Source organism: Schistocerca cancellata, chromosome 3 (assembly GCF_023864275.1).
Source record: "Schistocerca cancellata isolate TAMUIC-IGC-003103 chromosome 3, iqSchCanc2.1, whole genome shotgun sequence".
Classification (NCBI taxonomy): domain Eukaryota; kingdom Metazoa; phylum Arthropoda; class Insecta; order Orthoptera; family Acrididae; genus Schistocerca; species Schistocerca cancellata.
This window is the reverse complement of record NC_064628.1, coordinates 749143532-749165994: the sequence shown is the minus strand read 5'-3', so window position 1 is coordinate 749165994 and position 22463 is coordinate 749143532. Positions and strand designations below refer to the sequence as shown.

The window sequence follows — 22463 nt, the reverse complement described above, 5'->3', positions numbered from 1 at the left end:
GAAACTCTCTCCACTCTGTTCAATTGACAGAATTAAAATGTCATCAGCAAACCTTAAAATTTTGGTTTTTTCTGCTAGAACTTCAATTCTCCTTCCAAACTTCTCAATGGTTTCCTTCACAGCTTGCTCAATTTACAGACTGAATCACACTGAAGATAGGCCACAGCCCTTCATCCTACAGCTCTTGTAGCTGAAGTCTGTTTTCTGTACTATTTGTAAATAATGATTTGCTCTCTGCATTTTATTCTTGCTACATTCAGAATTTCAAGTGTGTATCCAATCAACATAGTCAAAAGCTTTCTCTGAATCAATGAATGCTATAAATGCAGACTTGCATTTCTTCATCTTCTAAGAGTACTGCTTTTCATGTTCCTACATCTCTCTGGAACTCAAACTGATCATCTTCAAAGTTGGCTTCTAGAAGTTTTTGCATTTTAAGTAAATACTTTTTGTGTTAATACTCTAAGAAACAGTATTTTGACAGAAAGCATACTTTTCATTAAATAGGCACTTGTGTTACCTGAAGAAGTATGCTCCATAGTGCATGATGCTGTCATAGTCATATTCAAAACTGTATGTTGTGTTCTCCAGGCTCTGCTTATTGAAATTGTTTAAAAATTCTGTAAAAAAGACAATTATTGTTATTACATATTTTGAGAATCTCTTACCAGCAAAGTTTATGAAAGGTTCAGCCACTGCAATGTGTGTTCAAAATACATACTAAATATTTAAACTGTGTGTGGGAATTGTTAAGCAGATATTTATGGGAAAAAATTGTAACTGCTCAATCATTTCCAGTATTTATACAATCACAGATTGTGTTCCACAACTCTCTGCATAAAAGCTGAGATTTAACAACATGGAATTAACCAAAGAAATCAGATATAAATTACTTCTGAAGCCTATATTAATAATTATAATCCACTTTACTACATTTGTGTTTATTAAGTCTCTAAACAAATCCCTTCCACAATTAGTAAAAAGATAATAGATTCCAATTGATAACAGCCAAAAGGTAATAGCCACTTTGCACATTGCAATACAGAAAAACTATTTGCAATGGTAATTATAACATGCTGTTTTATTAAAAATATTCTCCAAATCAAGTTAGTTTCATAATTTATAGACCCAGTGGCTAAGTGGATATTCTTTTAATTTACTTTTCACCTAGAAGAGACTGTCATTTTATAGATTGTTATATCTTTTGTGTTGTGATCATTTGTGTGTACACACACACACACACACACACACACACACACACACACACAGAGTATAGAGGAAACATGAAGTGGAAGTTAGACATAGTATTGTTAACAATTGCAACCATTTTCATCAGTTGAGAACTTCTGTTATGCTTTATCATAAATATGACACAACTTCCATCTTTTGTAACTGAAATTTATTCTTGAAGGTATTCAAGAATAAATTTCATTTGCAAAAGATGGAAATTTTCTTATCTTTATGATAAAACAGAGCAAAAGTTAGGCACATAACAAAATTTTCAGTAATGTATTCCAGGTTTCAATACTTCCTTCTTTATCAGAATGTGCACTTACATTCATACAACTGTATGTGTACTTGGACATGAACACACGAACACACACACACACACACACACACACACACACACACACACACACACACACACACACACATGACTTCAGTTATTTATTCTTGTGACACTTCTTGGTGAAGAGAAAATCAGTATTTAGAACCAATACCATAGTTAACTAAAATTACTTACTCCCATAGCAAATGGAGAAATTTTGAAAAGTATTCAGTTTTTCCCAAAAAATCTTACATGCTTTCTGGAAAGAACTGAAGGCAATTAATATCTGCAGATTTCTTAAAAAGGGATTTAAGCTAAAATATCAGTGACTGAATACATCCCCTCCATACAGCAAGTTCCCAATTACTTGAGTGTGGATTATGTGGTTTGTAGACTACGTGTGCATAGGTGAATGATTTTTGAAAAATTAAAAATATTCTGTGATAATTAGATCAAATATTTTCATTAAGAATACAAATTTTTGGTTGTGAAGATGTAGAATGGAGGGGGCTTTTGTTAGCATTTAAACAGTGATGAACCAGGACTTTTTCACAAGGGATGGCTTGGAGGAAAGATGACATTCCTTTTGTATGGAAACATTGACAAAGTTTGGAAAACCAGCATTTGCAAGAGACTGCAAAATGATTCTTCCACCATAAACATGCACTCACATAAGGACCATGAAAAGAGAGAGAGAGAGAGAGAGAGAGAGAGAGAGAGAGAGAAATAACAGCTTGTAAGAAGCATATAGACAATTCTTTTTCTCTCATTCAATTCGAAAATGTAAGAGTAAAGAAATGATCAGCTGTGGTGCAAATTGCCCTCCGCCATGCACCGTACAGTGGCCTGTGAAGTATATATAGATGAAAAGACTCAAAACTGTGTACTCATATGTCTGCTAGAGTATTGCTGTGCAGTATATGCCCTTACCAAGTATATGTCCTTACCAAATAGGATTGACAAAGAACATTGAAAAAGTTCAAAGAAGAGCATCTCATTTTGTATTATTGTGAAACAAGGGAGAGTGAGTCACAGATATGATACACAAGTTGAGAGTGGCAATCATTAAGATGATGATGATGAGTCCCATACTCCTTTACAGAGCGTAGGGAAGCGACGCAGGAGACCCGCGCCGCCTTACTAGGCAAGGTCCTAGTGGAGGTGGTTTGCCATTGCCTTCCTCCGACCGTAATGGGGATGAATGATGATGATGAAGATGACACAACAACACCCAGTCATCTCGAGGCAGGAAAAATCCCTGACCCCGCCAGGAATCGAACCCGGAACCCTGTGCTCAGGAAGTGAGAACGCTACCGCGAGACCACGAGCTGCGGACGCAATCATTAAAACAAAGGCATTTTTTGCTGTGGCAAGATCTTTTCACATAATTCCAATCTCCAATGTCCTCCTCTGAATGCAAAAATATTTTGCTGACATCCACCTACATAGGTAGTAATGATCATTGTAATAAAAAGTAGATAAATCAGAGCTCGTGCAGAAAGATTTAAGTGTTTTTTTTTTTTCGGCATGCTGTTCTAGAATGGACTGATAGGGAAGCAGAGTGAAAGAGGCTTGATGAATCCTCTGCCAGGCACTTAAGTGTGAATTGCTGTGAAGTCATTTAGATATAGAACAGCAAACTGCAATGGCAGAATGATTAAATCACACAACCTTTCAAAAGGCCCAATGGTTGATTGTTCGATGCAAGCATGGAATGCAGTTCAGCCAGAAGTTGTAATGGCAGCTCTTTTTATCACTAAGTGTACCCCTGCATTAGCTTTAGATGGTGAAATTCCAGCAGCACTAGGGTAAAGACAAAAAAAAATAAATGTTTGGGTATACTGCGTAATAGCAGATTCCTAAGGAATTCACAAGTATGAAGCAAAATCATTAGAGTGTTTCATGCCAGGTTACAATCGTTAAAATTATTGTGTTCTAGTATTGTAAAATTGTTTTTGAAGAGATGTCATTTTTGAAGAAAAAAATTATTTTCACAAATAGCACTATAAGATCATTGTAATGGATCTCAAAATTAAACTGTTTAAATGGACAAAATAATGCAGAATGTTGCAGAACATCAAGGAAATTAGAATGAAACTAATCTCTAAAGTGAGGTGATGTGGGAATATCACCAATGCAGCTTAAGAGAAACTGCCCCCAAAAAAGGCAAAATCTTCTGAGTTTGAATGTAAAACCATATTTCTTTCAATCTTAACCTCTGCTAACAATGAAAGAGAAAGCAATTGTGTGCAGAATATGTGAACAAGAGGCAGAAATATCAAAAGTAAAATGCAAGTCAACTTTATAAAGAAATACTGTTTTTAATGGATAACAACCAAAATGTACATACATACACTGAGGTAATGAAAGTCATGGGTTACCTCCTAATATTGTTTCAGATCTCCTTTTGCCCAACATACAGCAGCAACTCAGTATGGCATGGACTCAACAAGTCGCTGGAACTCCCCTGCATGAATGTTGGGCCATTCTGCCTCTATAGCCATCCAAAATTGCGAAAGTGTTGCTGGACTTTATGCACAAACAACCTCTCAATTATGTCCCATAAATGTTTCAAGGGATTCAAGTCAGGTGATCTTGGTGGCCATATCATTCACTTAAACTGTCCAGAATGTTCTTCAGACCAATCACAAGCAACTGCGGCCCAGTGATATGGCACTCTGTCATCCATAAAAATTCCATTGTTGTTTGGGAATGTGAAGTCCATGAATGGTTGCAAATGGTCTCCAAGTAGCCGAAAATAACCATTTCCAGTCAATGATCAGTTCAGTTTGTCCAGAGGGCCCAGTCCATTCCACGTAAACACAGCCCACACCATTATGGGGCCACCACCAGGTTGCACAGTGCCTTGTTAATAACTTAGGTCCATGGTTATGTAGGATCTGCACCACACTCGAATCCTACCACCAGTTCTTAACAACTGAAAGGGGGCTTATCCGACCACCCAATGGTTTTCCAGTCATATAGGAGCCAATCGATATGGTCATGAGCCCACGAGTGGCGCTGCACGCACTGGTGTGCTTTTAGCAAAGGCACTCACTTTGGTTGTCTGCTTCCATAGCTCATCAGTGCCAAGTTTTGTTGCACTGTCCTAAAGGATACATCCAATGTATGTCCCAGGTGAATTTCTGTGGTTAGTTCATGCAGTGTTTCCTGTCTGTTAGCACTAACAGCTCTACGCAAATGCCACTACTCTCAGTTGTTAAGTGAAGGCCATCAGCCACTGGATTGTCTGTGGCCAGTGGTAATGCCTGAAATTTGGTATTCTTGGCACACTCTTGACACTGTGTATCTCAAAATATTGAATTCTCTAATGATTTCTGAAATGGAATGTTCCATGTGTCTAGCTCCAATCTACATTCTGTGAAGTCAGTGTATGTGTGCATATCAAACCTGTCCCACGCCTTTAGCCACCTCTATTATGTATCCATATTTTCAGAATGACCACAAAAGATGCTTTGTAAACAAAAGTGGAACATGTCTGGTGTGAAATTCTCCATAATTAATTGCAGTAAGCTTGAGACAGAGAAACCAATAATAACTGATTATAACAACTGCTGTGTGAGATAGTCATGCAAACAAACATATGAATTTCAAGGCAACTGACAAAAACAAACCAGATATTGTGACTTCAGAAGGAACGAAGAGAGCAGAACTGCAATAACCAAGTAAAATAATAATGAGAAGAGCATAATCTCTGGATGATTGCACCATATTGTCCTTGAATCCAGAACTGTTTATTGAAGATATACTTCAAAATTTTGATAACATGAAGAAAGGATGAAGGAAAATGAACTAATGGGATAAATAAATAATTGGACTCTCTTTCAGCCAATGAAACACGTAACTATACCCGACTCCAGCAAATAAAAGAGTCACAGACAGCAAATGACGAGTTCGGAGTAAAATGTGATTTCTTGGGAAGTATTGAAATTTATGGGCCACACTTAGTTATAAAACATTGTTTACAAAAAAGGATACAACTATGAGATAAAATGTGCTCCAGTTGCTTTACTTAATATTGTAAGGACCTTTCACAATATGGTGAAATAACAGGTCATTCTCAAGTAACAAATGGATGCACAGAACACATTTCTACATTGAGAACTAACTACAGAATCAATCAGGTGGCTGGAACTTCTACATAAGAGACCACATGTAAATTGTACTTTACATTTATTGTTGTATTGTCTTCTATATCAAAATTTTTGGAAGTAAAGAGGATCTTTCGGAAGGCTTCGGTTCAATGTACATATGATTATACAGAAGCAGTGCTACTCTGTGAAAGGATACATTGTAGAAGATGAGAGATGGGTTCTATTAATAGAGTTGTTGCATATTGATTGACAGTACAGTACAGACAGATCTGTGAAATACAACAGATTATTTTGCATTTAGATCTATGGAAATGACTATTAGTAGGCATAAGACAAAGTTCAAAAAATTACAAACTTATATGGAAAGTACAAACAATATTGTAATGTCTGACACCATTATTAATGAGTCAGAGAGAATATTGCACAAGATGAGATTTATAACTTTCTAAATTTGGAAACTGTGCTTTAACACCTATGGAAGTACAAATTGAGGAGATTATTATGAAGGTAGAAGCAGGTGTAACATTGTCCTCCAAAAAATCTCCAAATGTTATTTCAATCAGAATCACCAGGGTAGTGTGCTGCAGTTAACCTTTGAAAAGTAATTTGATGAAAAGTCTGATATAGGGTCTCAAAGATATCAATCCAAATGAAGAGATAGTTGTTCTTGCAGTTTATTTATTTATTTATTTATTTATTTATTATTTGTCCCATAGATCAAATCAGTACAATAGCTTGTACAACTGATATGGGATAAGACAATACAAATATACAGTTTACAGGAGTCTAAAATAGTAAACAAGAATACAGAGGAAAGATTAGTTTACATTACGTACAAAATTATGATAAAGAAACCACTATTGTTGTTATGAAGAAATAGAAACATTGAAACACAAGAATCAGTTTTCATGTCAGTAGTGGTAAAACATTTTCCTCATACATGTCGTCAGAAATTCTGAGCACATTGTGACCTGCTCACTATATTCTCCTATCAGTTTCTGCAGTGTACTTTTAATACCATTAGTGTCATTAACAAAAGCAAGCAAATGGTATCAGTGTTCAGTGTTTCATGACCATGTATCGCTATTCTGTCTAAGCGTGCACGTTTTCTTGTGAAACAATATTGGATTACCGGTTCCATTAAGACATTTCAGCGAATGTTTGTTGAACAGTGTGATGACCAGCATGTATCATCCAATTTCTGCATACAAAAGTCAGTGAACAAGATGGAGAGCAGTGGAACAGTGTTGGATCTTCACAATGGGGGATGTGAAACAACAAAGCCTGTTCAGTATTTATCTAGTATTTATCTCAGGAATATGGAATGTCACAAAACATTTGTTACAGAGCTGCAAAGAAAGCTGGCATTTATCCATACAGTTTTACAGTATTTCAGGAACTGAAAGTCAATGACAAAGACAAATGCATTACATTTTGCCATTGGTTTCAGGAATTTATTGCTCAGAGGCCAGGAATAATGCAGTACACAGGGTTCAGTGATAAGGCATAGCTCCACCTCTCTGGCTATGTAAACTCTCAGAATACACATTTTTGGTGTAATGGAAATCCACATGCACTGGTTGAGCAACCCTAGCATTCACAAAATATTGGCATGGTCTTGCAATATCACAGTGTCGCATCATTGGATCAATTTTTTTCAAGTCTACAGTGACAAGTGCAGTTTACATTGAAATGTTTCGGGAATTTGTGAATCAATTGTACGATGAAGAACTTACCCTTGGCTGGTACCAAAACAGTATGGCACCACATGTCACATGTCTCAAGTGACCATGGCTGAGGTCAAATCATTTTTCCGTGGCAGAGTGATTTCGAAAGGACTGTGGCCCCCAAGGTCACCTGATGCAACATCATCTGATTTTTTGTCTGTAGTGACCTAGAAGGCAAGGTCTACAGTAACAAAACATACAACTTGGAAGATTTATGAGAGAACATCATCCATGAAATCCAGGCAGTGACACCAGAGGTTCAGGCAGCAACATTCGAGAATCTGCAGTATCGTGTTCAACTGTGCTTACAAGTTGACAGTGGTTACTTCCAGCACCTTTGTGATTATTTCCCCATGAACAAGGTATGATATGTTCATTTCATTTCATTTCCTGATTTTTATGTGAAGCCTTTAAGTGTAACTTAAGCAAATGTTCATTTATGGGCCTTCTTTTGAGTGGGACACCCTGTACATCATGTTCCCACTCATGCACAACCTGTTGGAAATGCGTAACATAACACTTTACAGTTTGTTTCAGAATCTATATTGCTTGGGATTCTATGAGAAATATATGTGGCGTTTATAGGAGCAAAATGTTTCCACAATATTTTGCCACCAGACTCAACACTTAACAGCAATAAATCATAAACAGAATTTGAATTTGTTTTACCTCTTAAAAGTAGTAATGAACAAAACAATTGGTAAGAAACAATTGATTTCAACTCAGCATGATTAGTTTGAACTAATTTTGCAAGATTCTCATTGATAAGTTCCTTTACACTCTTAGTTTGATTTGTCATAAAATTAACTGCACCTTCATGACATTCAGAATTCATGTGCATTTTTTCGGATTTGTTAAACTTTTTAAATTGATGACGGATGGCTTGTGAATGTGCCATGATGACTGTCATGCTTTATAGAAGGCTGGGAAAGCACACAGAACTTACACCCTTAAATAATTTACAACAAATAAACCACATATATACTAACAGTCATTCCAACTGAAACATCCTCTTTATGCCATCTACATCATTCTTGAAATTATAATTTTTATCAGGTTGCAACAGATTCAATAAAATCTTATACTTTAGGGAGTCATCAATCTCCCCATCCCCCACCCCCACCCCCCACACACTCCCCCAAACATAATTTCTGACTTCAGATATAATGACCAGAAGACTACTACCCTTTTCATCAAAGCACTGGAAACCAGTAGCACTACTGGCTATGTCAATATTATCTTCATGAGCAAACTTACTGGGATTTTTAAAAGAAGATGTTTAAGTTTGACTCATACTTTTCTGGTGATATTTCACTGCAGATAGTATGTTTTGCAATTCCCTCATTTTCATTTTTGGGTTTTATCCATTTCTGACTTATCAAAAGCTTATGAATGTCTGATTTTTTTTCTTTCTGTTCCCTGAGATTTTACACCTCACAATGCCTAAAATTTTAAGTAAATCACATTCATGCACCACTGCTCACTTACAGCTGATTGTCGACTATGGAAAAATTGAAAGGTAGCTTCATTGGCTGCCAAAAATGCCTTCGCAGCGTATTAATCAGCTAAGTTCTGTGACAGTGCATTATGAAGATTTTAATGCTCAAATATTGTGCTTATTCCAGAATTGCCCATGAAATTTTTAAAATAAAGGTTAAATGAAGGTTTCTCAATGAGTGCCAGGAACTGTTAGATCACAAAAGTTGGTGGTTGTTCCAGTCACAATGACTTCCTACTTGTAATGACATATACCTATCAGTGACCAAACAGTACAAATGAATGCCCTTCAGCAAATGAAAAGATAACACAATATGCTACTTTAAGTCAGTGACAGAAAGTTGTCATTCGTTATTTGAATTTTGAACAAGTAAGCTTTTGTTGAGCGATTTTTATTGTGCAGCTGTTTTATTACACCAAAAGCCACTTAAAGTTACTGCTTATTAGTAATGCCTGTAGGTTGTTGACATGTCATATTTCTTATTATTCACAAGTACTAAAATCCCAAATATTCTAGCTATAGAAATGCAAATTTAATATTCCATTTTTCATGATATAGGTATTGCACTGTACTTACAAGGAGTGTTAAATAAATAATGCAACACTTTTCTTCTCTGAAAGCTAGTTGGTTTTATTCAGGATTCCAATACATCAAATTACTCCCCTCTGTTTAGGCTGTTTTCCTACATAATCTCCATTCAGTGCAGTGGCCTTATGCCACCTTTCTGAGAGGACCTGTATGCTGACATTGCATCATTCTACTGGTTGACATTGGAGCCAACATCTTGTTGCTTCAATAACCTACCCACAATGCTTGTATTGCTTCCCACAGAGTGCATCCTTCATTGAAAAACAGATGAAAGTCAGAAAGTACAAGATCCAAGCAGATGAGGAAGAACAGTCCAAAGAAGGTTTCTGAGCTCCTCTTGTGTGTGCAGACTTGTGTGAGGCCTCACATTGTCATAGAGAAGGAGAAGTTCATTTGCATTTTTGTGGCAACAAACATGCTGAAGTTGATTCCTCAATTTTCTGAGGGTAGTGCAATACACTTCCAAGTGGATTGTTGCACCACAAGGGAGGAAATTATCCTGTCATGGTCCCAGAAGACCATCATGATGAATTTACTGACTGAGACTGTGGCTTTAAACAATTTCTTTGGAAGAGAGGTTGTGTGGCACCACTCCATGGATTGCCATTTTATTTCTAGTTTGAAGTGATGAACCCATGTTTCATCACCAGTGACAGTGTTTGATGAAACATTGTCATGATCAACCTTGTAGCACACAAGAAATTCTGCACAGATGGTCCTTCATTGCTCTTTATGATCTTCTGCTTAGTGTTGAGGAACCCAGTGGCACACACCTTTGAGTTACCAAACTGGTGGATGAGTGTGTTAACACTACCAACAGAAGTCCAGTTGAGCAGCAGTGTGTCTAATGGTGATCTGTCAATGATCTTGAAATGAGAGTGTCTGCATGTTTCAACATTTTAGAAGTCACAGCGAGCCAGCACATGGGAAATTGGACAGCTTTGCGCAACTTTGTTACAATGATGACAGATGCCTCATCGAATGGCTCACTATGATTTTGTTCAGTGTGAGGTCTCCCCAGACATTCAGCAAGTGTCTATGAAAACCTCTGCTGCTCTGTTTTTCTGCCAAAATTGTATACCAAGCCCTCTACTTGGTACACACCTCCATTACAGATGTCATTTTGAAGACTACGTATAGCCCTGCCACCCATTGGAACATCATGACACTATAGGGGCTGAAGTGGAAATATTCCACGATATTGCACTTAAATTTCGTATTTTTTCAACTGAAATTGGTTGAAAAAAAAAAAAAAAAAATGTGCCGTGTTACTTATTGAACGCCAATTGTAATGTTTCAAGGGGATGTAATTTTCAAGATTTTCTTCAGTTTTTTCATGTTTGAATTTAACATTGAACTATGACATAATACTTAATTCTTTTAATGTTGTTAAGAATGAAAATCTCACATGCCTCTTACAAAAGTACAACAGTGTTGCACAAGGATGTATTCAAACGTGTTGAAAATAAATCCATAGTTCATTTGCTTATTGTCATTATCACGCCAGTTACTTTTGTTAATTTGTATCGGGTATGGGTTCTAGAACAAAAATTCAAAAATTTGGTTCCAGTATTGCACCAAAGTAATGTCTATTTGAGTAATATCAGTACTCGTGAGTCGATGTTAAAATGACAGACTATTGTCCATGGTTACATGGAGAAGCCACAAAAATATATAACTGTGGTAACAATTTTAACAAACAAGAAGAAGCCGTGATACTTAGTGATATATGGGTAGTTCTACAGAATTAATATCTAAGCATTATGGGACCGATGACCGCAGCAGTCTGGTCCCTTTAATCCCCCCAAACCAACCAACCAATCTAAGCATTATCTTTGACAGAGGACAGTTTGATAGTTAAGTTTTGCCACTGACAAAGATTATTTCTGCCAGTCATGTGTGAACCTTCACCATGCCCTCCTCTTGCAGAGTTTATATCATTCTCTGACATCTGCTTCACTGAGTCAGCAACACTCAGCAAAACCAGGAAAACCCTTTGAATATGTACAACAGAGCTATGGATAAAATGTCAGGAATGAAAAAATTCCATCCACCACAGCTATACATCCTGGAACATCTGCAGAAATTTACATGAACATGCCTCAACACCAAAAGATTAATGAAGGTCATGTATGCAGGCTTAATAGTGTCTTATGTGGGCTGAAACAGAGCTTGAGTTAATAATGAAGAAAATCAATTTTAAAAAATGTGAAGTTGACAGCTGCCTACCAGTATATATATGTTGGAAGCTATGATGACTACCCTTTGTATAGTACTACATGTTGGTATTCTGCTTGTTGAAAATTATAAAAACAAACTTATAATATTAAAAATAAACTGAAAGTAATTTTTCCAGTGAGACACCCTGGTGAGTGAAAATCTTTCCTGGAGATTAACATAAAGAGCACCATTGGGGAACTGTTTCTTCATTAATGCATTTCTTTTGAGAACTTATTGAGAAGATTTTGATACGGGAGATTGTAAATCTAACAAGATGTCAATGGCAGCAAGCCTCAGTGAAGATTTTAATGGAGATATAGTTAAAAATAAACCACACAAAGAATTACTAGAGTTTCTGATGTGTGCAGTGATGGCTACAAGGCCAGAAAGTTCATCAGGTAATCATTACAAGTCATAAATATAAAAACTACAGAACAAGACTGCAAAAATTTTAAATGATTTCTTTAATACACTACTTGAAGCTCAAATGTTCTTCTCTGTTATATTGATTCTAAATGAGGAAGTGGAGAAGACAGAAGAGCTACAACAGGATAAATATTCCAGGCTTTCAAAAATACTTTATGCTGGATAAACAAGGAGGAAGATACGTGTTTCGCTGTCTACAACAAAAGCAGAATATGCTGCTTTTGCAATAGCTTCAAGAGAAGTTTTGTTGCTGATGGGTCTTTTCTAAGAATTTAAAATGTTTGTGAAGATTGGGTTTATGAAAACAATCACTTACATGTGTGTGTGTTGCAGAAGTGGGAGTGTTGTTGGTTGACACATGTGGATATTAAATAGCACTTTATATGTCCAGTGTATAATACTTATGATCAGTGATGAACATATCTTTTTATCTGTGTAATATCTTCATAAATAAATATTATTGCTTGTTAGATTAACTGTGGTTTTTGTGTGGAGTATCTAAAGCACAAGCCCCAGTTATTACAATGACATGGCATTAAATGTCTGGAAGCATTGTAAAGAATGGAGGCTTTTATCTATTGTGAGGAAAATTACTTTTTCACAATATGATTAAGTTACATTTAATTTCCTCTTTTTTTTTTTTTTGACAACCCTTATAATCATAAGTAAACTCAAGCATTCCTCTGAAGACTATCACTTGTAGGTAAAAAACTTACCAGGTATAATATTTTCCTTTACAATCTCAACAAACTGATCACGATCTGCTCGAGATTGTTCATGGAACAATCCAAGAGCATGTAATAACTCATGGATAGAGCGACCTTCTTGGCCAAGACAGTTTGGTCCCTTACTGTCTGGAGGCTGAAGGGAAATTATTTGTGCTCCACCATGTTTCCCTACAAATGACCAGCACCTGTAAAAGTTTATTATTGTTGTTTAAAATCTTCATGTTTATCATTTATTTTATTACTGGGACTCTGTAGTGTCCTAGAGACATGTGTGAATTATTGGTAGAGTGTTGAGTCTTGGCTGTTGCTTAGACTAAATTGAACAGATATAACCAAAAGAATGCAAAGAATTAATGAAGGATTATTTTACCTAAAAAAGAAAAGAAAATTACTTTGAAAAGGCAAGTGATTTAGAACCTTAGCATGTCAAGAAGCTTAAACTTTCCAGTGTTCATCAGTATGAAAAATAAATAAATGACTTAATCATAAGCTTCATATGACGATCTGAGTAGATACATCATCTGTAGCTCTGATTACTTATGTAGCTTACCCTTTTGGGTATTTAATTGGCCATATAAGCAGATAATCTTTTTGTTTGCCATTCCAAGGCACAAATTTGACACAGGTCATGAAATTCAAAATATTTATGGCTTTGTAAATTGTGATGTAATCATCTGGTTCTGAAACAAAGTAAAAATCAGTACTGTTATATTTGTCTCCATTTCAGTTATGGTAACAGTTTATTCCTCAAATAACATAACATTTCAAAATGAAGATATACATATATTATTTAGAATTACTTATGACTCTTCAAAGTTCTTTCTATTAATCTGTCTTTTGCGAAAAGCATTTTTTATAGTCTCCCACCATTTTCTTACATCAATTTCGAAAATTCATAAAAATTATACATACATATTGTTACATGAATACTCAGGCCTACATTCAATTTCCATTTTAGTGTACCATGTAACAATCTACAAGCACTCCAGAAAAACATCAAGTCCAATACAGAACCTCATCAAGACACCATCAAATGTAATTCCCGACATTACCAAGTAGACCCTGAAGAACTGTGTAAACTGGACTGCAGTTCCTTGTTGAAAGTTCTTGCACTTCCACATCACAACTGGATTTTCTTAATTCTGCCTAAATTTGTGGATTATTCTGCATGCAGTCATGTTCTATAAATTCTTGCAAGTGGGTTGTAATGTACCAGAATAGTATACAACATGATCCTTGAGAATAGTGTATAGCATGATATAAGGCTGCATGTATACTAATTTTGTATAACAACTTTCAATACTTTGTATTTTGCAATATTCATGGTACATGGAATTAGAAATTTTATTACACTTAAAAGAGCATGCTGTTGGGATGTCACAGTATTATTATGTTAAATGAAACTAATATTTGGAATATTTTAGGTGACATGATAACATGTAACTATCTTAAAAATATATCCAGTGTACTGTAGTGAGATAACAGACTACAATAATTTTTTCAGCTATTATTCAAGATTTTTGTGACAATATAAAACAAAAATTCTGTTTATGTAAAATTTATTTCAATTTCAATATCTTAAACTTTATAAATATGTAACTTTTAATTATAAATTTATTTCATAATCATTTGAATAATGTTGGGTAAAATTTTAATTGTTGTTATTTTATTTATAGCACAATGGTAGCACCTGTCAAGTTAATCTATGTTAGCGACAAGTGTGTAGTAGTAAGCTCTACACTATATATGTACTCATCCCTGTTCAAAATTCTTAAATACACTCATCAAAAAAAGTTTTGCATCACCTCAGTTCCGGAACCTGTACAGAAAATTGGAATAGATATCAAAATAAGCAACATTTCCACATTTTTTATTGCTCTTGAAAACCACACATTGCATGTTGTAACTTCAAACAGTGAGACCCTCAGAGGTGTTGGTCCAGATAGCTGTACACACCGGTACCTCTAATACCCAATAGCATGTCCTCTTGAATAGTAGCACACCTGTATTCATCATGGCATACTACCCACAAGTTCATCAATATTGTCCCTTTCCTCAACAGTCAATCTATCCCAGGCATGATCAGTGGGGTTCATGTCTGGAGAACATGCTGGCCACTCTAGTCGAGTGATGTCATTGTCCTGAAGGAAGTCATTCACAAGATGTGCACGATGGGGGAGCGAATTGTTGTGTATGAAGATGACTGCCTTGCCAATAATCTGCCCATATGGTTTCACTATCTGTCAGAGTATGGCATTCACGAATTTCACAGCTGTTACGGAGCCTTCCATGACCATCCGCGGCATACGTTGGCCCCACATAATGGCACCCCAAAACAGCAGGGAACTTCTGCCTTGCTGCACTTGCTGGACAGTGCTTTCAGCCTGACCTGGTTGCCTCCAAACACGTCTCCATCGATTGTGTGGTTGAAGGCATATGCGACACTCATCAGTGAAGAGAACGTGATGCCTATCCTGAATGGTCCATTTGGCATGTTGTTGGGCCCATCTATACCGCGTTGCATGGTGTTGTGGTTGCAAAGATGGACCTCACTATGGACGTCAGGAACGAAGTTGCGCATCATGGAGCCTATTGCGCACAGTTTGAGTCATAACATGATGTCCTGTGGCTGCACAAAAAGCATTATTCAACATGGTGGCATTGCTGTCAGGGTTACTCATTGACAGTCCCTGTCTGTCTGTATCTCCTCCATGTCCAGACATCACTTTGGTTCACTTCCAGATGCTGCCTGGACACTTCCCTTGTTGAGAGCCCTTCCTGGCACAAAATAACAATGCGGACACAATCCAACCGTGGTATTGACTGTCCAGGTATGGTTGAACTACAGACAACACAAGCTGTGTACCTCCTTCCTGGTGGAATGACTGGAACTGATTGGCTGTCAGACCCGCTCCATCTAATAGGTGCTGCTCATGCATGGTTGTTTACATTTTTAGGCAGGTTTAGTGACATCTCTGAACAGTCAAAGGAACTGTGTCTGTGACACAATATCCACAGTCAATGTCTATATTCAGGAGTTTTGGGGACCAGGGTGATGTAAAAGTTTTTTTGATTGTTAGCGAATTGTAAAAAGTTTGTCTGGCTATTATTTTACTCGTAGATGAAAAATCCACGTAGTATTTCTGTTGCACCCCAAAGGTATTTTATTCTACATTACCAGTCCAATATTTTATCTCTTAGTGATGTTCTTGGCTTGCTACACTGATAAAACCACCTGGAAATCATGAACTTAATTTCTGAATAATTCAAATAATGAACGATTATTACTTTGTATAATTGGATGGTAGCTACAGAAGGTGAGTAATTATAAGTAATTAAATAAAGACAAAATTAAGTTCCCATCTTATGAGACAGCAACAAAATCCTGAAACAAAGCTAACTTTTTGTAATAAAGACTTAGGTTAGAGGAAATGCATTTATTCAGAGTTGCTGAAAGTTATCTAGGCCCAGAGGTCAAGTGAGGCACATCAGAATGGAATGAAAGGAAACTCAGCAATGAAGCCCCCTATTTTGTGAGATGAGAGGGTTGGCTGATTCTGAAAGCTGGTATTCATTTCATCTTTTGCTCTATTCTGTGGCTAACATGATCTGGTAAATAGAAGCATTTTCTGTCATTGATTGTAGTTTCTTTTTGAAAACAAATTTTGTGTAACTCTGTAATTAGATAAATGTGGAATGTTAGACAGATAAACATGAAATTGCTAAAAGACTGAAGCTTTATTGTGTGACAGATGTTTTAGTATACAAAGGAAGTACTCCACAAAAACCATTTTCTAATCTCACTCCTAATAACTCATGTAACTTGTAAAATAAGTGGCTACTAAGATACATTTTTTACTTATTTCTGAACAAACATAAACACTTATGTAACTGGATTTCCTTTGTTTCTGACCATTAGTTAATGCTACTATAAACATCAACCAGTTTGGGAAATGCACTCATAGATAGTGAAGATTACAGATGCACTTTGAAGGGCCTATTAGATTTCAACATCTTTTCTGTAACATACAGTATACAATGGGACAACTTGTTATTTTTCTCATGCTTTAGTTGTTCCTTTTTCTTTCCCTTTTACAGTTCTTTAAAATTTCATGACTACAATTTCTTGTGTTAGTTATCAAATAAGTAGATTTGTCTAATACCGTAAAGTGGGCTGATGTAATACGGAACAGTTCCATTTGTCCACAGCTTCTCAGGAAATACATCCCACCGTAGGCCAACACGCCAGTATTCATACATCTGTAAACACAATGAAACTATAAATGTACACCAACAAAATTTCAATATTTGATGATGAAATGTTATTCTTTGTGAATGATATTACATTTTTGGATGCTGCAATGAACTGCATGAGAACAATGGATAACAAAAATTTTTGCTAACAACTCATAGCTTCAGAAAAGGAATAAACCTTTTGCTTTGTGAGTTAAGTGGTTATTCTTTGACACTAAATTAAGAAAAGAAGGAATTCAAAGCAATTCTACAGTCAGTGACTGTAATACTGGGCAAGTGACAGAAAATGTGTTGCATCAATGTGCAGTATTAATAACAATGATATCAAGTACATGAATAAGATTAAAATTCAGTGTTCATTTCTTATGCTTTGTGAAGCTCAAAACTGGGAAGCAAAACAGCAGAATGAGGTGAGAAGTACGACAGAGCCAAAAAGAATGAATGAAATGAATAGAAACAACTATTAATCACATAGGAGTGATTTTGACCTGTGGCTATAACATGCATAAGTGGATAAGCACTGTAGCACATCTTTTGACTAGAGTTTTTCCTCAGAGCATAATGCAGCACACACTTCACTGGTGAAATGAGATGTCTGTTAAATGTAAGTTTCTATTTTGTTTTCTGTTTACTTTTTTTAATTACAAAATCTTCAATTTTTTTAGCCTGTCACATGTGAAATATTTAGTTTATATTTTAGTTTATGACCTGTAAAATATCTTTATTCGTCCTCATCCATGTTTTTCGATTACAGCAAGCAGGATGAAGTTATAGATAAGCCACCTACAACGTGGATTAAATACACATCTGTGAACCCACTTTTCAAAGATGAAGAAACTGAAGTGAAAAAACTACTGGCCAGTATCCCTGCTAACGACTTTTTTTCATGTACCTAGAGAAACCGATGTTCAGGAGATCTGTTGATCACCTGAACAGCCACAACAATCTGAATCAGTGTCAGTTTGGTTTACAGCAAGGATGATCAATTGTTGATTCTTTTTTCTCCTTCACTACTCAAATTGTGCCATACTTAACAAAATGTTAGCACCAATTGGATACATAAGTGACCTATCCAATGCTTTTGACTATATTAACCATGACATTCTGCTAAGTCAAACAGAATTCTACAGGTTACGTGGAATAATCAGGACATGAATTAAGTCTTCATCCAAGACAGGCTCTGTCAACACTGGAGTGCCACAAAGCTAGTTGCTGATGCCCTTGCTGTTTCTTATATTTATAAATGACTTCCCACTCTGTACCATAACAGTGAGCAAGTTCACCCTCTTTGCAGGTGATACTTCTCTCTTAGTGTTTAAAACAGAAGCAAGAAATGTGGAACTCTCTGCTAACAGCATATCTAATGATATCATCAACTGGTTTAGCTGTTATGGACACTCTCTGAATATAAAAAAAACTCATTATATACAGTCTCTTGTGACACAAAAAGAACAAATGGACATAAATATAAAAATGATGGACGACAAATATAGCAAGTGGATTCTGCTAAGTTCTTGGGTTCAAATGGCTCTGAGCACTATGGGACGTAACATCTGAGGTCATCAGTCCCCTTGAACTTAGAACTACTTAAACCTAACTAAACTAAGGACATCACACACATCCATGCCCGAGGCAGGATTTGAACCTGCGACCATAGCGGCTGCGTGGTTCCAGACTGAAGTGCCTAGAACCGCTCGGCCACACCAGCTGGCTTAAGTCCTTGGGTGTGTACGTTGATTGCAAATAAATTGATCCTACTTTATACCAGATCTGGCAGAAAGACTTCATTCTGCAGCTATTGCCTTATGCATAATTGCATAATCTACATGTACACATACATTTACATGATCACTCTCCAATTCACAATTAAGTGGCTGGCAGAGGGCTCATTGAACCATCTGCAAGATATTTCTCTACCCTTCCACTCTCAAATAATGTGTGGCAAAAATGAACACTTTAATCTTTCTATGACAGCTCTGATTTCTCTCATTTTATTATGATGATTATTCCTCCCTATGTAGGTGGGTGCCAACAAAATATTTTCACACTCTGAGGAGAAAGTTTGTGACTGAGATTTCATGAGAAGATCCTGTCACAACAAAATACGCCTTTGTTTTAATGATTGCCATCCCAATTCCCATATCATATTGGTGGCACCCTCTCCCCTATTTCATGATAATACAAAATGAGCTGTGCTTTTTTGAACTTTTTCATTGTCCTCCATCAATCCTATCTGATGCAGATCCCACACCACATAGCAATATTCCAGAAAAGGGTGGACAAGCATAGTGTAAGTAGTTTATTTAGTAGACCTGTTGCATTTTCTAAGTGTTCTGCCAACAAATCACAGTCTCTGGTTAGCTTTCCCCACAACATTATCTATGTGATTATTCCAATATAAGTTATTTGTAATTGTAATCCTTAAGTATTTAGTTGAATTTACAGCCTTTACATTTGTGTTTTTTATCCTGTAATTTAGCAGATTCCTTTTAGTACTCATGTGGATGACTTCACACTTTTCATTATTTAAAGTCAACTGCCACTTTTCGCACCATACAGATATCTTGTCTAAATTGTTATGCAATTTGTTTTGAAATCTGTTAATCTACAAATAAGAATGCCTTCAGAGCTGCTTGCTTTGGATATTTCCAAGCATTTTTGTTTCATGGCACCATTTTTTGGGATAATCAGTCTCTATCAGAAAAAATTTTCAGCACTCAGAAGAGAGTTATACATATTATGAGTAGTGTTCATCCAAGGCACTTTGCAGGAATTGGTTCCAGAAACTACATATTTTTACAATGATTTCTCAGTACAGCTTCTCCCTCATTTGTTTCATTAGTAAAAACTACTACCATGGCCACAATACGAGATCAAAACATGATTTTATAGTAACTAAACAAACTTTACCCTTGTGCAAAATGGAGTAAATTTCTCAGGCATAGAAGTTTTTAATGCTCTAACAAGACACATCAGAACTCTTGGTGTTTGAACACTGAAAGTCAAGAGAAAATTGAAAGAATACTTGTTGCAAAACTCATTCTACTCAATTAATGAATTTTTTCAATTTAAGTAAATGGATAAGTGTATAGTTTTCTTGTATAATTGGGATGTCCCACTTAGTGCAAGCATAAATATAAATTATTTTTTGTCGTAAAGATAAAATCATTTTCAAATATAAAGTTATTAGTAACACAACGTCTCATAGTGTTTTCATAAATATGAATTGTGATGTCTTGTGTTATGAACCACATTTATTTTCATAGGTTACAATATGACATTAGCTGGTATGAATATTATCATGAATCTATCATATTGTACTCTATATTCCTCATTTCATAAATTTTATGGAAAATTCATCATTATAAATTTTGTATGAACACTGACTTGTTTCTAGCAACTGTAATGCTGTTGGGATCAATGGAACTCCCAACAAAATAAAATAGATAAATAAGTAATTTCTGCTCTTCCCACAGCTGTTGCTCATTTATCTGGTGCCATTCGGCATTCCCAATTTTTAGGTCTTCGAGGATCTCCTTTTCCTAGCTACTATGAGGTCTTTTCTCCGTCTCTTCCCCAAAACATTTCAGACAAAATAATCCTGACGGGTTGTGTGGGGAGCTGCCCTCTTCATAGGCCCATACCATTGCATTCGCTTCTGTTCAATGTTTTCCAGCAGACTTCTTACTAATCCTTGCTATTGTGTGATATTCTCAGTCTTTATTTTATCTATTTCTGTTTTCTGCAGATAAGAATGGAGGAAATTGATTTCTGTTACCTGGAGGAAATTATTATTCAGCCCAGTATCCATTTCTGCTTATAATCCATATACTCATATAGGTGGATGGTATGTTTTGTATATGCTGATCTTAGAAGCTTGCAGAAAAGTTTCATCCAAAAATATTTGACTTACTACATTACACAAGTTGGAAACTTAAAAGCTTATACTGTGTTTCCAGTTCCTTGATGCCTGGTGTTGACTGAGGAAACCAAGTTATGCAAGTACTTGATATTGTCCATAATGTTTATCTCATCATTTCCAATTCTTATATGGACTGTTGGACAGTTTCTACTTAACACCAAACCAACTGCCTTGGTTTTCTGGTTTTAACCCATTTCCTGAATTCTTCATGCCAAGGTTCTAGCATGGTTTATATCCCCGTTTGTCTCTCCAGAACATTACATTACCCACAAAAATTAAGTCTTTAGTTGTTGGGCCCCTTCTTTTAACTAGTTTTAAAAGTATATCCAGTACAAAGGTAAGAGGAATGCTGAAAGATAACTTCCTTGTTGGACTCCACACTTTGTTGCAAACCAACCTGACTTCAATTTTAGACCTGTACACAATCCTTGGTTTCACCATGTAATCATTTTACCACATTTTGCTGTAGTTCAAAAGGTATTCTGGCCTTTTTTTCATTTTAATGGAGATGACACTGTTATGGATATGGTACTCCTGTTGTTGATGAACTGCACAATTTTGATCACATAAAGTTAGATAGCCTGGCCTGGCTGGAAATGGATGAAGTGATATCTAAAAAAAAAAAGACATCAGACACCAATGGCTCTGAACAGTTCAAAACAAGATTTGGAAAGAAAGTGTAGTACTTAAATAATGGAAGCACGGAGTGATTACCTCATTATTTAAAAAGGGTACCAGGAAGAAGTACACTAACTGTTATCTCATGGACTAAATACTATGACTCCACCCATCAAAAAAATATCTGTATTACCTGGAAACAAGTAGCAGCACCATCTGCAATTTTATTTTCAAGCAGCATGACTGGTTTCAGCCACCAAAGCCATTCTGAAGTGATTATCTGAACAGTATTGCAAAACAAGGTACAATTGGAATAAGTCATGTGAAAGAGAAAATAACAACGAACATCATCAAAACAAGACAGTGTAGTAATGTAAACAATGTTGTATTATCGACTCATTTGAAATTTAAGAAATTAACTTCAAGCCTAGTGTCATGGAGGTACACAGACAGGTTGGTGAGACATGTGAAGAGACAGTGCTCAAGTAGGGGAGGGGTGGGTTCTAGGGAGAATGTGAACAGGATGGGGAAGGTGGTCTGCTTTTAAAAGTAAAACAAAATACAAAAATGTAATGCATTTAAAAGATTTACATGGTCACATGAGAGAAGGCATGATAAAAAGAAGTAATATGAAAAAAGTAAAGACAACAGATGGCGCTAGAGAACTTAAGATGAAAAAATTGCCAACCTTGGAAAGCTACCATGACAAACAAGTAAATTATCATGTTCATATCTGTGGGCAAACAAAATGTTTATGTGACACAGCCTGTGGTACTGATTGTGGACTGTTGTTTAAAATGACTTACAAATATTATGTA

The 22463-nt window shown here is 36.0% G+C and overlaps 1 protein-coding gene across 3 annotated transcripts in view; it reads right to left on the bottom strand.

Annotated features, from left to right (window-relative positions):
* The window catches only part of LOC126175773 (hatching enzyme 1.2-like), an 80298-nt gene that overhangs the window by 5730 nt on the left and 52105 nt on the right, over nucleotides 1–22463 (bottom strand). For all 3 annotated transcript variants that reach the window (XM_049922743.1, XM_049922745.1, XM_049922744.1), the window contains exons 4-7: nucleotides 17015–17111; nucleotides 13402–13531; nucleotides 12840–13036; nucleotides 521–620 (exon numbers count right to left, since the gene is read on the bottom strand). In XM_049922743.1, the coding sequence (XP_049778700.1) occupies nucleotides 521–620; nucleotides 12840–13036; nucleotides 13402–13531; nucleotides 17015–17111 (524 nt within the window). The remainder of the gene's footprint in view (nucleotides 1–520; nucleotides 621–12839; nucleotides 13037–13401; nucleotides 13532–17014; nucleotides 17112–22463) is intronic.